Source organism: Carettochelys insculpta, chromosome 3 (assembly GCF_033958435.1).
Source record: "Carettochelys insculpta isolate YL-2023 chromosome 3, ASM3395843v1, whole genome shotgun sequence".
Lineage (NCBI taxonomy): Eukaryota > Metazoa > Chordata > Testudines > Carettochelyidae > Carettochelys > Carettochelys insculpta.
Genome location: NC_134139.1, coordinates 123,262,685 through 123,277,727, shown reverse-complemented (window position 1 = coordinate 123,277,727; position 15,043 = coordinate 123,262,685). Strand labels below are relative to the sequence as shown.

Sequence of the window (15,043 nt, the reverse complement as noted above, 5' to 3'; positions counted from 1 at the left end):
ACAACTCCCTCGACTGACTGGCCTCACCCATCTTGAATACCCAAGACCAGATTCCGGCTCTGGTGTAGTGCTTTCCTGGCTCCTGATGGCACTTAAGCCTTCACAAATGTCCTCTCAGACAACTGGCTGCTGCTAGTGTGGAGCGTCTGCCAAACAGCTGGTGTGAGCTGTGCAAGTGAGGCAGCTCCATGGAATGGGAGGCAGCACAGAAGAGGCACCAGGAATTCAGCACTTTCATGAAAGCTTTAAATGATGCCCCCCTGTGCTGGGCATGTCACATGTACTTAAATATTTCTACTTATGAATCTGAGCTGCTTCAGGTAGAGCCCAGAGCAGCTCCAGATAATCAAACATGCCTGTGAACACTAGCTGTGCACTAATATTCACCAGAGTGCATGAACACCTTCTAGGAGTTGGGGCCTCGCAACCCCTAATGTCCTGCTTGTTGCAGTTGCCAACCTTTTAAAAAGTTTGCAAGGGGCAATTATGCCGAGACCCCCACTGCAAGCTGCACTTTTATAGCAGTGGTGAGGGAAGGGCAGTTAGGTTAAAGATTTCTCCCTCTGCCCCCAGTTACTCATTACGTAGATTTAATGCATTAAGCCTGGGGCATATATACAAAAACTCACAGTGCTAAATTTCCTCTCAACTCTTCAGACTGAGCCTGGATAGAGCAGTGCCGGCTGGCGGTGGAAGGCTAGGATACTTTTTTGGGGAAGCTGCACATATTTGGCAAGTTTGTTGCTCTATTGAGTCAGCTGCACTGCTATGTTAGGGCACTTTTCACAGGATGCAACCCCTCCCCTGCCCTATCCTCCAGCAAATGACTGACTTCCTACAGGGGTCAGCAACCCTTCTGAGATGTAGTGCCGAAATCTGACCTTTTGACCTCTATGTGCCATCTGAGTGCCGGGGATACTTTTAAAAGTCACTGATAGTCCTACTTACAACAGCTTCATTAATAAATACATGACAATGCAGAGCTTTGCTGTTTAACTGATGGTTGGTAGCACTAGTTGCTCTTTGGTTAATCCACAGGCAGCATGGCCTTGAGCAAACTCCCGGCTGCATGGGGGAGGAGTGGTGGGGCTGACCTCCTGCCTTGTGTGCTGATGAAAGTCGGCTCACATGCCACTCTTGGCACCTGTGCTGGGGGGTGCTGACCCCTGACTTGCTATCATATGGATTTCAGGAGCTGATTTCACAAATCACAATGTTCAGCAAATGAGAAGCCTCCTTTGATAAGAGGCTGCTCGCATACTAGAGAGCTTTGCCAGCTTGTGGCTTCCGTGCTCAGCATCTTGCAGGAGTGAGCCCTGGGGACATGAACATGTCTTTTTCTCCATGAAAAGCTGTGGAGGGAGGAGGAGGCGGCATTAGATTTATTTTCCATGAATACAAAAGGGGCAATGGAGTACAACATATGCTGTCATTCTTTTAAAGATCTTTGCATGTTTTAAAACTAACCTCTTACATTCTTAATATACTCTTGCAATCAGCCTGGAATCTCTTGCAAGTATTCTGACCCCACATGACGTAAGCAAGAGGGCTAGTGCTTTATCAAGCCAAAGTCTGCTTTACTTGAAGACAAGCCAGACCTGGCAAGAGAACAATGCCCCAGAGCTTATTGTGTGCTGGCTATTGTAACACAACTCATTCATGCTTTCACTTCCAATGTCATTTAGATATCCTACAATCAAGAGGAGCAAGGACGCAGCCAGAGCCCCTATCTCAAAAGGCAGCATGAGACAGATGTTGGGACTCGCAGAAATCCCTGAGAAAGAGAGGGGAGAGAGAAAAAAAACAAACCTGCGAAGGAAGAAGAAAAATCTGCACATAAAATGAGACCTGTTTAAAGACACTGTGAAGGAAGTTTACAGACAAAACCAAGGTAACAGTGAAGTTCAGCCACACAGGCTGCAGCACCAGCTCCTTTAAACCAGTTGACTCCTCAGGCCCCAGTCCTGGGCTATTCTGAGCCACCTTTTAGTTCTGGGCCCAACTAGAGACCTGACAGGCCCCAACGTAAAACACCCAAGGGCTGCTCCAATTTAAGCACAGTCACATATAGGCTTCTCCAGCAGCGCAAAGCTGGAACATGGGGCACCCACCCAGACCAGGATTTATCCCATAGGCTCTTTGGTTCAGTTCTATCTCACCCAGGGATCATGCCTACGTATGGCATTTTCTGGCTGGAAGAATCTGATAACATAATGGGGCTAGAAGACAGCCTAGACCTGGGCCTTCATGATAGACACGTAGACTTGAAGTGGTCCATAGGTCTTTGGACAGGCCTTCCGCACTGGTGTGAGTCCCACTCTAGTGAGGAAGGTTGTACTGTTGTGAGTGAGGCACCTTTCTTATATCGAAAAATATCTTTAATTAAGCTTTAAGGCTCTTATGAGCAGAAGCAATGGTAAATGGTAAATAACTCAGCAAACTTCACCAAGAACTACACATGTGCGTTATACTTGGAAGCCGAGAGCAGGGGCTTAGCAGCTGCACTGGTGACATGAAAGAGCAAACCAGAACCCTCACCTCGTCTGTGACCTTCTCTTAGGTGTGGAGGAGAGAGGGATAATTTTACTTCTTTGACCTTTGCTCGTTTCAGCATTTTGACAGGGCTTAATGCTTGAATTATTCCAGAAAATGAGCAGAATGATCAGCCCTTGCCCGTATGTCTAACAGTAGTTCAGATTTAGAAAGTCCTTTCCCATAGCGATGCTCAAACTTGCAGTCTCTGGCCTTGTCTAAACAACATTCTAGTTACTCCTGATTTAAAGAGAGGAGACTGGTCCAATCTGGTATGGAAAAGCGGAGCACAACCCCACCAACGCTGTTATAATCTGATTACATGAATCCCTGGTCAGTTAATGGGTATTGCAAGCACAGCTGGTGCTCCAACCTTTAAATCTGTCTGTAAAAGACATGATGGACTTTCAACAGTCTACAAATTAGTGACCCATTTTTTTCCCCAGAAGAGTACTCTCAGAATCCACCCTGTTTTCTCCTCTGTCTGCTCCTCCCTGCACATCAGTGTCACAGGCCTCAGACTGCGGTTCCTCTCTCTCCACGGCTGGCTGGACGTGCCTCTCTCTGAAGTGTGCTTTCCTTGCTCCTTGCATCAGCAGAATAGGATACTATACATCAACCCCCGCACCACACTGAAGGTACAGAGCATGCTGCTACCACAACTCTTCTAACTCTGCGTTGTTCCAGGGACAGGACACAAATATTAAAGTCTATTCTATTAGATGGTCGTCTCCTCTCATCAGTTAGGTTTCGATCTGTTTTAGGTCTCACGAGTAGATGTTCTCTTGTTTTTCTAGGGTTAATTTCTAGAGAAATGGGAAGAATAGGGAGGAATGGATTAATGTAGTTATGGCTTTGAATTTTTGATAGCCACCACAATTTCATACACAAAACTGATTCCTCACTTGCACACATATTTTTTGTACTGATGTGGCCACCGAGCTATCCCTCCCCTCACATTTTCTAATTAAAATCTCTTTGCCCTAGATCCCTAAATGATGGCCTGAAGGATTGAATTCACCACCCTGGAGTTAGCAGGCTAGTACTCTAACCACTGAACAATCCCTGTCCTGAAGTGACTCCTAGCTTCTGAGAGCCCAGTCAGAAGTGAATGTGGTAGTAACACTGCTAGACAACGTTGACCTCCCATTGCCCAGCAAATTCTCTCAGCCAGCTCCGGTCCTCTCCTGAGAGTGCCAGATGAGAGAGGTTCGGCCTGTGGTGAGTACACAGAAAGCCTGGCCCTGTTGAGGTCGGTGAAGAAATTCCCATTGACTTAAACGGTGCCAGGATTTCACCGCCCATGTTAAGCAGATTCCCTTTCCTTCAGTTTGGGCACTGAAAACGTCCATAGTAAGCAGACCTGAAGGTTTAGTTGGGAGAGACTGAATGTCCAATACAGGTGAAATCACATCTAACATCCAAACCTGCTCTAATTTGTATAGTTCAACTGTTTCTCTTCCTAAAGTAAGAGAATAGGGAGGACTGTTCCAATTAACACTATGGAAATTCTTTCAGTGGTGAATTCCCTGCACATGAATTAGTCACTGGGAGTTATAATTGCTTTCTAATGGGCTGTAGAAATGCCATGCGACTGAAGAATTACAAACCACCTATAATTACTCTTTACAGATGGATAGTTGCCTTCCTGTCATGACCTGAGAAAAAGGCCCCAATTGCCTTCCACCTAAACTGTTTTTAGTTTACACTTTCTAAAAACCCCTTTTTTGGTGCCTCTGGTTAATGAATACAGTATACATTTTAAAAGAGGAGTCACTTTGTAATAGCGGCTCTTGTGCATTTCCAAATTATTTTGTTTTTAACCTCTAGGTCCCAATATATATTTATAGTAATTATTGTGGTATCTGAGTGCGGGGGTGATATGTACTAACCATCAAAAATTAGATAGTCCTGATTACCTACTAGGTCTGGTCCATCTTTTTGGCCCAACAACTATTTTCAAATTTGTGGACTCTACTACAAACACAATTACTACTAAAGTTGTCTGCATTTTTTTTAAGAACATTAGCTTGTTTGATAGAAAGCAGCATGTTTGTACAGTTTTATGAAACTAGATCTTTGAAAGAAAGCTTTCAGTCGATGATCAATATTGCAAGCACTGAGCAACTCATTTCCTGTATTTTACCAGATTATTGCTTTACTAGCTAAACAATTGAAAGAAGGCCTATTAAGTCAATATGTGAATAGTCAGGATATGAATATACAACCTAAGTAAGATAAAATATTAAATAATAAAAATGGCATTTCAACCCTCTGAATGCATTACTTTACTAAACATGGTTTCATTCTTATGCAGTAATAACATTAAAGTTAATCAATTTGTCTATACATAAAACAAGCTCTTCTTGTGACACTTAGATGCTCAATAATAAATGATGAAATTAAGAGAGCTTTTCTAGAATAAACAGCTCCTCAGAACACAAACAACAAATAGTCTGTACGTTCACCCATCCTTCACACTGAACTCCATCTGTTTTGAATCATATTAGCTTCATAATTTGGACAATGATTCCCAACAAACAAATGGCCAAATATGCCCTATTAAAGGTGATGCCAACTGGTATTTCCCGCTTCTTCTCTTCATGATTTAAACAAAAGAACAAATATCCAAAGGTAAAATGCTCTCTTTTAATTACTAAATTAAGAAAGTTAAACAGTTTTAAAATGTAAACTTGCAAATAAATCATAACAAAATGTAATTAAGACTTTAAAATTTGCAACTCAGTATTAAAAACTCAATAGAAATAGAAAGGAATTGTTTTTTGGTTAAATGTAAGTCATTCAAGGCTGGTACAAAGAGACAGCTGAAAAAGTAATACTTTGTTCTGTGCATCTCCCATGAAACGTAAAGAAGTGCATAGTAATTCCACTGGAGAACTTGCAGACATAAAGAAAGTAATTTCATTAGCAGTACCAGACATTTAACACACTTATTTTACAATGGGCACTGTTACACAAAACAGAAAATCCTAGTTGCATGATAAACAGTTTAGTAGGTGGTCATGACTAAAATCCTATGGTTTTAAGACCATTTGCATGTGGTTACAATGTTTATTAAATAAAAAGTTTTGGAAATATTTCAGTATACATGTTGTGATAGAAGAAGACCTTGCAGTTTCAATCTTCCAGTTCAGATGGTGATGGTGTGTTTTTTCTTAATTTACATATGTTCATTTTAATTTGAAGAACAAATCATACATTGTCAAACATTGGAAACATTACTGTAAATACAGCACATGATTCCTGAAAGAGCAAAGTTACAACCAACTACAGGTACATATTCATAAACAAAAAGTGCAATCCAATTGAAAAAAATTCATGCTTGGCAAAAGCCAAAAATTAGATCACTGGCTTTCAGAATCTCACCAGTGTTTTACATGTTTGCAGTAAAATTAATCTTGTTTTGGGTACTACTGCATCAGCTTGGCTCATTCAATCCAAAATGAGTTTCCTCTGCAACAGAACCCATATACTGTATGTACAGGTATGTATAATATATTATATATATTATATATAAAAAACAAACAAAACAAACACCTGTCCTGATTTTTTTTTTGTTAAAACATGAAAAAAAATGTTTTAGACAAAGAGGCCACTTTTGGAAAATAATACTTTGAGCTGAATTGGGAGAAGAGAGACTAGTTAAAATCACATAGTTTTGCATTTTAAAAAAAGGAAAGCACTAAGATCAGTTATTGGCACTAAGTTACTATTTACACTGAACAGAGGTTTTGCAGTTTACATAACATTAATACAATGCAGTTTCTGAGTCTTCAATTAAGAAAAAGCAAGTGTTTTTCTCCTTGTCGTAGAGAACATTCAGATTATTAGGACAAGTGATCATGGACAAGTTCTGCAGAAGTTCTCAACTTCAGACTCATGTGCCTTCTTCTGCTGGAAGATGCTGCATTTTGGAGACGCCAGTCACTGAGTTGGAAGCTAATGGGGTTGGTGAGGGGAAGGAGGTGCACCTGATAATGACAGCCTGTGCAGACCAGAAATTTACAGGTTGTCACCAGGCTGGTACTGGGGTTCTGTTGCAGTAAAGTAGTCTTCAAGGAAACCCTGCAAATATTCAAAAGTTGGACGTTCCTCTGGGTCTTTTTTCCAGCAGTGGATCATAAGCTCATGAAGGGAGATGGGACAGTCCTGAGGACATGGCATCCTGTAACCACGTTCTACCTGTTCCAAGACTTCACGATTATTCATACCTACAAGAGGCAATGTGAAATGGTCACTGTTAAAATACAGAGACTTCTCCATGTATGAGCTATATGCATTTCTTGGGCTTGTTCAGTCCTTTTTGTAAAAACAAACAAACAAAAAAATCAAAAACAAAAACAGTTTCCCACCGCACCAAAAAATGTCCAAGCTTTACAACTACTCCAGTATAAATTACAGTAAACCCCTGAGATACGTGCAACTGAGTTGCGCATGTCTCGGGTTAACATGAATGCCACCCCAACAGGAGAGGCAAACCGCTCGTCAGGGGCGGCAGCCTGACTCTTGCCACCCCTGACAGGAGCAGCTTCCTGATCCTGTCAGTGGTGGCAGCAACAGTCAGGCTGCCGTCACTGAAAGGAGTGAGGAAACTGCTTTTATCGGGGTGGCAGCCTGACTCTTGGCTGCCACCTCTGACAGGAGCAATTTCTCCGTCCCAGGAGTGGCAGGGAGCTGGGAACCAGGTTCCCCTCCCCTGGTCAGTTTCCCATCTCTGGAAGGGGAAGGGAGCCGGGAGTCAGGCTGGTCATGGCTGGTCAGCTTCCTGGGTCTCCCAAGTGGCGGGGAGCTGGGAACCAAGCAGCAGCCTGGTTCCTGGCTGCCCTGCATTGGCAGGAATTGGGAAACTGACTAGCCATGAGCTGGTCAGTTTCCTGGATCCCACAAGCAGTGGGGAGATGGGAACCAGGCTGTCTTCTGGTTCCTGGCACTCTGGGAGCCAGGAAACTGACCAGCCCAGGAGACTGGTCAGTTTCCTGGCTCCTGCAAGCCCAGGGGATCTGGGAATCAGGAGGCAGCCTGGTTTCCATCTCCCTCTGAGCTTGTGTGAAAATTTGAGTTTCGTGGGGGTTGCAGGAACTTGAGGGTTTACTGTAGATCCATTTACTATCCAAGAAATGAACTCATCCAATGAGGCTGACAGCCTTACTGGGCCCCTAGGCAGGGAGAGGAGCATGCACCACGCCCCCGGAAGAGGCAGAGCCTGAGGCAGAAGGGGAGGGACTGGGGCAGTCAGCCCCTCAGTGCTGCCAGGACTGTACTGCCCCCTCCCCCACACACTCTGCAGCGCTGCCTGGAGTGCATTGTGTGGCCTTCTAACCAAGACATAAAGGGCGTGGGGCTCCAGTTGCCGCTGCTGCCACAGTAGCAGCTGCCAGGAGCTCCAGGCCATTTTGTATCACTGGGCCCCAGGACAAAGTCCTGAAGCCTACTGCTCCTTTGACAATTCTGACAAGTCCATCAGACACCAACCTCACTAGGCCGGCCAGCCCTTTGGCGTATCATAAGTCTGCCATATACATCCAGGTAGGCCTCCTTTGTCAACATGACTTCCAAAACACATCCCACTCACGGCAAAATTATCAGTGTTGTCTCCGCAAGTCCTTCACCAGAAACCAAAGATGATGTTTCTAGGGCTCACTGTTTTTGAGACATGCCCTCGCAGCAGTGAAAATCAGTCACACAAAGTATCCATAAGGATTTGTTTCAAGCCACCAATGTACAATGTATGTAATATACACAAGCATAAAGGCATCTCTGGCCCCAGGAGACTCCAGTTGAAAAGGCAGGTGTTATACCCTAGGAAATACTGAATCTGAATGACAAGGTTTGAATTACAAATGCCTCTAAGTTTTCAGACTTTCATAGTTGAATCAGCTGGGTCAAGTCACTTCACATCTTTGTGCAAAAATCTCTTTAGTGCTTCTCGTTCCTCACAGGGTAAATTATATTTCTTTCAAGCTTGCTTAGAGTGTTGGTAGTAACAGGTAAAAAAATTGTTTACGTTCTAGAATGCTTATGTTGGCAGGGCCCCTCTAAGTGCTAGGCACGTACAGCACAGATACAGGTACGATGAAGTACTGTCGTCATAAACTGTCCTCCCAAATTTGAATTCCTTTATTCTGGGACATTAGTTCAGTATTTTTATCCAGGGCATTATTTTGTACAGGCCAGTGAAGTGGTGAAACTTGATACTAGACTATATGCTGCAAGGAAAAGCCCATGGAGAGAGTGAGTGAGGGGAAGGAAAAACCATTCTCCTCTCTCTTTTTTTTTTTAAACACGTGGGAAAGATTAACAAATTCCATGTACTGTGCTAACTGGAAACATACTGGCATTCTTCCTCCACCCCCAGAAAATCCAGCTACAAAACAATGAGTCTGGCTGTTGCTTGTCATCCTAGTGTTATCCAGAAGAATTCTCACAAAGTCTGAGATTCAATCAAGCTACCTCTGGAATTCACTCTGCAAGTTGTATCTCTGCCAATAGTCACAGAATCCCTACTTTTCCAATAAACTTCACTTTGTTTTAAATGAAATGAACTATCACTTAAAAGGGACAGAGCCAAGATTTTAAAAAATCATATTTTAGTCCATCTGTATTACTAGTCAGATATTTGATTTACTGAATCACTTAAAACATCATATTTGTGGTACTTCATAAGCTGTTTGTTTACTTTTTAGTAAGGCAAGTGATTTGAGATAGGCCAGTTTCACTATTTCTCCTTCACTAGCACAAGCCTGTTGTATTCAGTCTGACAAACCAGAGACTTTTTAAAAGATCTGTAGGGTTCGCTTCCTGTCTAAAAAAGACCAACCTTTTTATTTACTTGAACAATCACATACAGTCAGGTATATTTGTAGGAGGTTCCTAAACCCTTTGGAAGTTCTCTCTCCTAAAACATATGTCTGGGAAATAAACTGCACAATAACATGCTATTTTAGGCAGCAGAAATTTCACTGTCCTGGATTTCAACTGCATTCCACCTTTTCCTAGAATTAAGATTGGGGCCAGGGAAAACATTTTCATTTGAATTCCAAAAGGCAACATTTCTGTTAGGTCCTGATTCCACCACAGGAGTGAAAACACATTACTTTGTTGGTGAAGGATGTTGCCATTTTAAGACCACACATCTCCTTCCCCTCCCAGGTTATTAAGGATTTGCATGTAAATCACTAAAGCTGCTGGGAACCTATACAAATCTGTGGCCCAAAGCTATACAGATCAGAAAGATGCTCTACTGCCTGCTTTACGTAGAAAAGCTCTGACCGAGCTTCTCACTCCCAATCACTCTCCTTTATTTTGGGGAAAGAGATGGAGTGTCATAAATGGGATCGAAAAGCTCTGTTCTGGCTTGGGGAGAAGTCCTGCTAGCAACCTGATGGAGGAAGAGTACTGCAGGCAGGCTGTCTTCCGAGGACTCCTTTCTCAGCCCTGGAGCAGAAGGCAGGGTTGAAGGTTGAGAGGCACAGGTGCTACAGAGTGTGTAGGCTGCACTTGGGGAACAGGTTTCTGTAACACAGCCCCTTATAGCTGTCTAAAATTTGAGCAGTAGCCTTGTTACCCTAAATCAAGAGGCTTTATGCTGGTTTACCCCACTCCACTCCTTTTTTTTCTGGGCTGAATTTTGTGCTACATCTTTTAAAGGCATAGCACCTAATCACACTAAATTAAAATGGGATATTTCAGGACATCCATGATTTGTCGTATCTTTTCCACAAGTTAATTTATATTTCTGTTCCTATATAGCTCTTACTAAGAATTATACGTACAGCTGCAACACAACCAAATCTCAAACTCAGCCCCACACATAATTTCTCACAACACCCTTTGCATCCTTTAGACTGTCTCAATACTTACCTTATACTAGCATTTCCTATGTATTTTTTTTCCTAATGCAGGAATTAGCCAATATTCTCAAGACACAGCTTAGACATTTTCAGTTAATGGCTAAATGACTGACTTGTCCTCGCAGTGAACAGCATCTTATGACACAAACAGTTCCACTGAAATCCACAAGGACAGTGCATGGGTATGCGTAGTTGGTACTATCTGCCACAAGACCTGGTGGCACAAGTGGGCCCGTAGCCTCCCTAAACACAGCTTTCCTGTTTTCCAAAAAGCCGCATTTGGCTGGTATTCTTTATGGGATTTGATGGCACAATGGCAGATACTCTTCTGAGTACAGGATGTATGGGTGCTGCCATTCTGTGCGTGAACACACTAATAGATGCAGGCTAGGCTAGGCAGATGTGCTTGTTCAGTGTAACTAGAATATGTGGCTGCATTGCCTGACAGGGAACATTTTAAACAATAATCCTGACTTAGAACAGCTGAAGATTTGTAGCCTTCTACTTCTGAACTGTGGCAAACAAACAAAAAATTAAAATCCAAGGGGATCTGAACAAAGCAAAAACAGTAAAGTTAAAAATAAGGTGATACTCATTTTTGGCTTTGCTTCTCTCCCACCCCATAGAGTTTTTACTTCCCACTACATACCTCTAGTGACTAATATTGGTAAAGTTGTTTGCTTCAATCCACTGTTTTATAAAGGCTAAAAAGAGCACCAGTACATTAAATGAATACTGCACTGCATCAGTTAAGAAATCCCTTCTGGCAGGGACTACTCTGACTGGGGCACGGGTCAGGAACCCACAGCTGCCAAGACTGCCATGCGAGTCAATTTTCATCAGCATGCAATGTGGGAGCTCAGCCCCGCCCCTACACCCCCAGGCAGCCGAGAGCTTGCCCAAAGCCATGCTGCCTGTGGATTAACAAAAAACCAGCTGTAAGCAACTACCACCTAACTAGGAAAGCTTTGCATCTTTATTTATTAACAAAGCTGTTGTAAGTAGGACTATTAGTGACTTTAAAAAGTATCACCAGCACTCAGACTGTACTTAGAGGTCAACATTCAGCACTGCCTCGGAAAGGTTGCTGACCCTGGGCTGAGGAGTAAGCTTTAATTGTGAGTTTTGACATCCTCTTAATTGCTGCCTCCTTTCCATCACAGTGTCTGAGGCTCACAGCTTTGCCTCCTTTGCACCCAAAACGAAGCATCAGAGTGCTTGATTTGTAGACTGAGGGAGAAAAGAATACCAGACTGTTCATTCATACACGCAATAATTTCCTCTTCTTTGTACTGTCTTCTCTTTTCTGCTGTAAGTTTTACCTCCCCTGTTTTGCCCAAACAAAATCAAATGATAAAATAACCCTTTTGTCCCAGGAATTCAGTGGCATGCTATCTCTGCAATCCACCCTGTGGTAGTGAAAAAAATCACAAACATTCAATCCTCTTCTGTTGTACATTTCAAGTGAAGTTGCTTTCTTTTTTCCAGCCTCCAAGACTATAAGCAGCAGTGTCTGTAAACTGGATCCTGAACTCCCCTTCAGAAGTTGGCATATGATCTATTGCTCTGCATGCTTTGATAATTGCAGAAATTGACTCTAACACATCACACCAAGTGCATTAGCATCCTTTCAATAACAACATACCAGCTGTCTGTTATAGCGTATAAAACTCATGCAGCGATAAGCTTTACCGGTGCTCAACTATTTGGAAAAGTCTTAAGGAAAAATACAAAGGGCCTAGACAGTCTGTTTTTCTCATTTCACAGACTGTATTCACAAAATTAAATAAAGAAGAGATTATTTTCTGTTGTCACCCTATCCTTCTCCCCACATGAACACCTCTGCCTTTTAAAAACTGTCAGAGTGAAACTGCCCCTTCTAAAAATGCATGCAAGCATGTCCATTCCTCCTTAACGTATCCCTTCAGGGCAAGATTTCAATGAAGAAAGAAATAGGCCCTCACTTTTCCCTTCTCTCTGGAGAATTAAAACTGTTTGTGAACTGAATTGGACTGGGACCTACATGTTACGTTTACAATCTCCTTTCACTTCCATCCATTTTTATTGCCAGGACTGAGATTTAGAAGTTGTTAAAAGGAGATTTGGCAATGTCAGGTAACAAAACTAGTACAGCTAGCCTGGTGTACGAACAGTTAAATCCATTCTGCATATTAGTGCTGATATCATTAAACAAAATTGAGTTAAAGTACAATTGAGATTTAGCTGGGCTAAAATACAGTACTTCCACACTGACTTTTGTTGGAGAAAAATCAGTGTAATTGAGCTCAGTAAAAAAGGATCAGAACGAAGGAAGGTTAGCTTTACTGTCCACACCGCCCTCATAATGGCATGGCCACACTAGAGCCCTAAAGCATTTAGGGATATGCAAAAATTTAAGCATCTGAATATAATCCCATTTGAAGTCAATGGAACAACTCACATGTTTAAAGTTGTGTGTGTGCTTAAGAACCTTCCGGAATTGAGGCCTATAGGGGTACTGTTCACTGGGTATGGCACTCTTACCTGGGTATGGCACTCTTCCTTTTGTTACAAGCTCTGTGAGTAATATACCAAAAGACCACACATCTGACTTTATTGTGAACCTGCCATACAATGCTGCTTCTGGCGCCGTCCATTTGATGGGAAACTTTGCACCTAGTGAAAGAAACAATTGAATTATGACGAAGATGTGGGCAACGCAGAAACAGGTGACTGTTTCACTCTGTGGGAGCAGCAACAGTCAAAATACTACATACAGATATTCACTGTGGAATATGGTCAAGACTGTAACGTGTGAGTCACAGGAAACCTGGCGGGTAGAATTTGTAGGTCAGACATGAAGGCTGAAGAGAAGCCTGTGGCATACGTCTCTCTCCCAGGGTCCTTGTTAGCACATTTCTCTCAGGGAAACATTGTCAAACATTTAAACTCAGCATTGAGGTTGTACAAAAAGAAATAAGTTAAAAACCAACAGAAACCTTCTGCGCAGGTTCCCCCTCACAACAAAAATGTTTTCAGTTAACATTTCCCTGCAGCATTCACAACCCAAATATTGCTACACCATGCTAGCACATGAAAATAAAAGGGAAATATATTAGAAACACATCTTTCTAAATTCACCATCCAATGGGAGCAAAAATACAAACAACCAGTAAAACATACATTTAAAAAATCTACGATGTTGCTAGTAACATTTAAGGATTTGAAAAAAAAAATAGTGCAAATGAAGTTTTTTGGGTGGGATGTCAGTGGAGAATTTTGGCCTGTGATTTAGATCTTGAGAGTTTCTTTTTAAGTTCCTACAACTGAAAGGTCAGTAGAGATGTGCAGTTCTAAAGCGTTCATCAATCAACATAGCTTGTAGGAACCAATCGTGGTAGCAGGGGTGATTTTATCAGCGAGTAAAATAATGCAACTTTAAACATTGATTTATTTGCTTTCCCAATCATTTACCATGTGGGTGCCTAAAGTTGGGAACATAAATCTATTTAGATACCTGAATAAACATGGCCTGATTCCACAGTGCTGTGTAGCTGCAACTCCTACTGCCTTCAGTGAGACTTGTCAGCACTCAGCATGTCTGAAATTCAGGCCATTTCCTACTTTTGTGGCTACACACAGATTTAGGAGCCTGAGTTTAGGAATTCAGGCCTGAAAAATTTGGATATGTTTCTTATGCTACTTCTTTAAGGGACTGGTCTGAGATTACAGAACTTTCTATCAGAATTTGCAGAGAACCACTTTATAGTCTTCAAAACTATCCCTTAAAAATCCATTTTTGTAGTGATGTGTACGAATCACTGCTGCCTGCAACTGATGAGAATTCCAGTCTGGACTCCTCCTCCCCACATCAGGGTTGGCTGTGGGCTGCTGGCCTCCTCAGTTACCAACAGTGCTGAGGATGACAACGAGCCTTGCACAGCAACCTCATGAAAGCGTGAACTGCATCTGTATATGGGTTGCATTTTGTATGTGTTGAGCTTGCTGCTCCAGATGGCCCTGTCCTGTCTGATGAGCCACATGGGTGAGGAGAGGCAGGGACTACACCCCATTGTCCTCACATACATGCAGATGCAGCCGTAGAGGGTCACCATCCCCTGCTAAGTGGTCTAAGAATGGAGGCTTGGGCTTCTGGGGGTGGTGTGCCAAAGAAGCCAACAATAAAACCAGGCTTCTATTTAACTTTTTGTTTGTTAAATTTTCCTCTTCCACTCTGTAACTGAATGGTCTCCTTCTCTTGTGCTTCCTGCTAGGCAGGGCTGTCCTGAGGATCTCCGGAGCCATACGCAGTCCTATTAAGAGGTGTCCCTATCCCTGACAGCAGCTGGGATGTGTGAGAGAGATGAAATTTAGAGATGCAAATTTGATGATCTTCAGCAACATGCTAATGAAATATTATTAAAGCCAATTTTATACTAACGTCCTGTAGAACTAACACAGTAAAATACAGGAACTGACAGTGTATATCTGGGGTTGGCAAATGCCTGTGAAATGGCTTCATTACCACTTGAATGGCACTTGTCACAGGTTTGATATTCTGCTAATTGGTCTGCCAGGCTTTTTCACTTTTACGTTAACGAGACCCTCTCCAGAGGAAGCAGAGCCACAGCACAGGAATAGGAAGAGGCAGTTGGGTGGAC

General features: G+C 42.6%; 1 protein-coding gene across 8 annotated transcripts in view; it reads right to left on the bottom strand.

Annotated features, from left to right (window-relative positions):
- Positions 1-5,161: 5,161 nt before the first annotated feature.
- Positions 5,162-15,043, bottom strand: part of FYN (FYN proto-oncogene, Src family tyrosine kinase) — a 209,848-nt gene continuing 199,966 nt past the window's right edge. For all 8 annotated transcript variants that reach the window (XM_074990728.1, XM_074990727.1, XM_074990726.1 and 5 more), the window contains 2 exons: positions 12,927-13,058; positions 5,162-6,764 (listed from right to left, as the gene is read on the bottom strand). In XM_074990728.1, the coding sequence (XP_074846829.1) occupies positions 6,556-6,764; positions 12,927-13,058 (341 nt within the window). In that variant the 3' untranslated portion in view covers positions 5,162-6,555. The remainder of the gene's footprint in view (positions 6,765-12,926; positions 13,059-15,043) is intronic.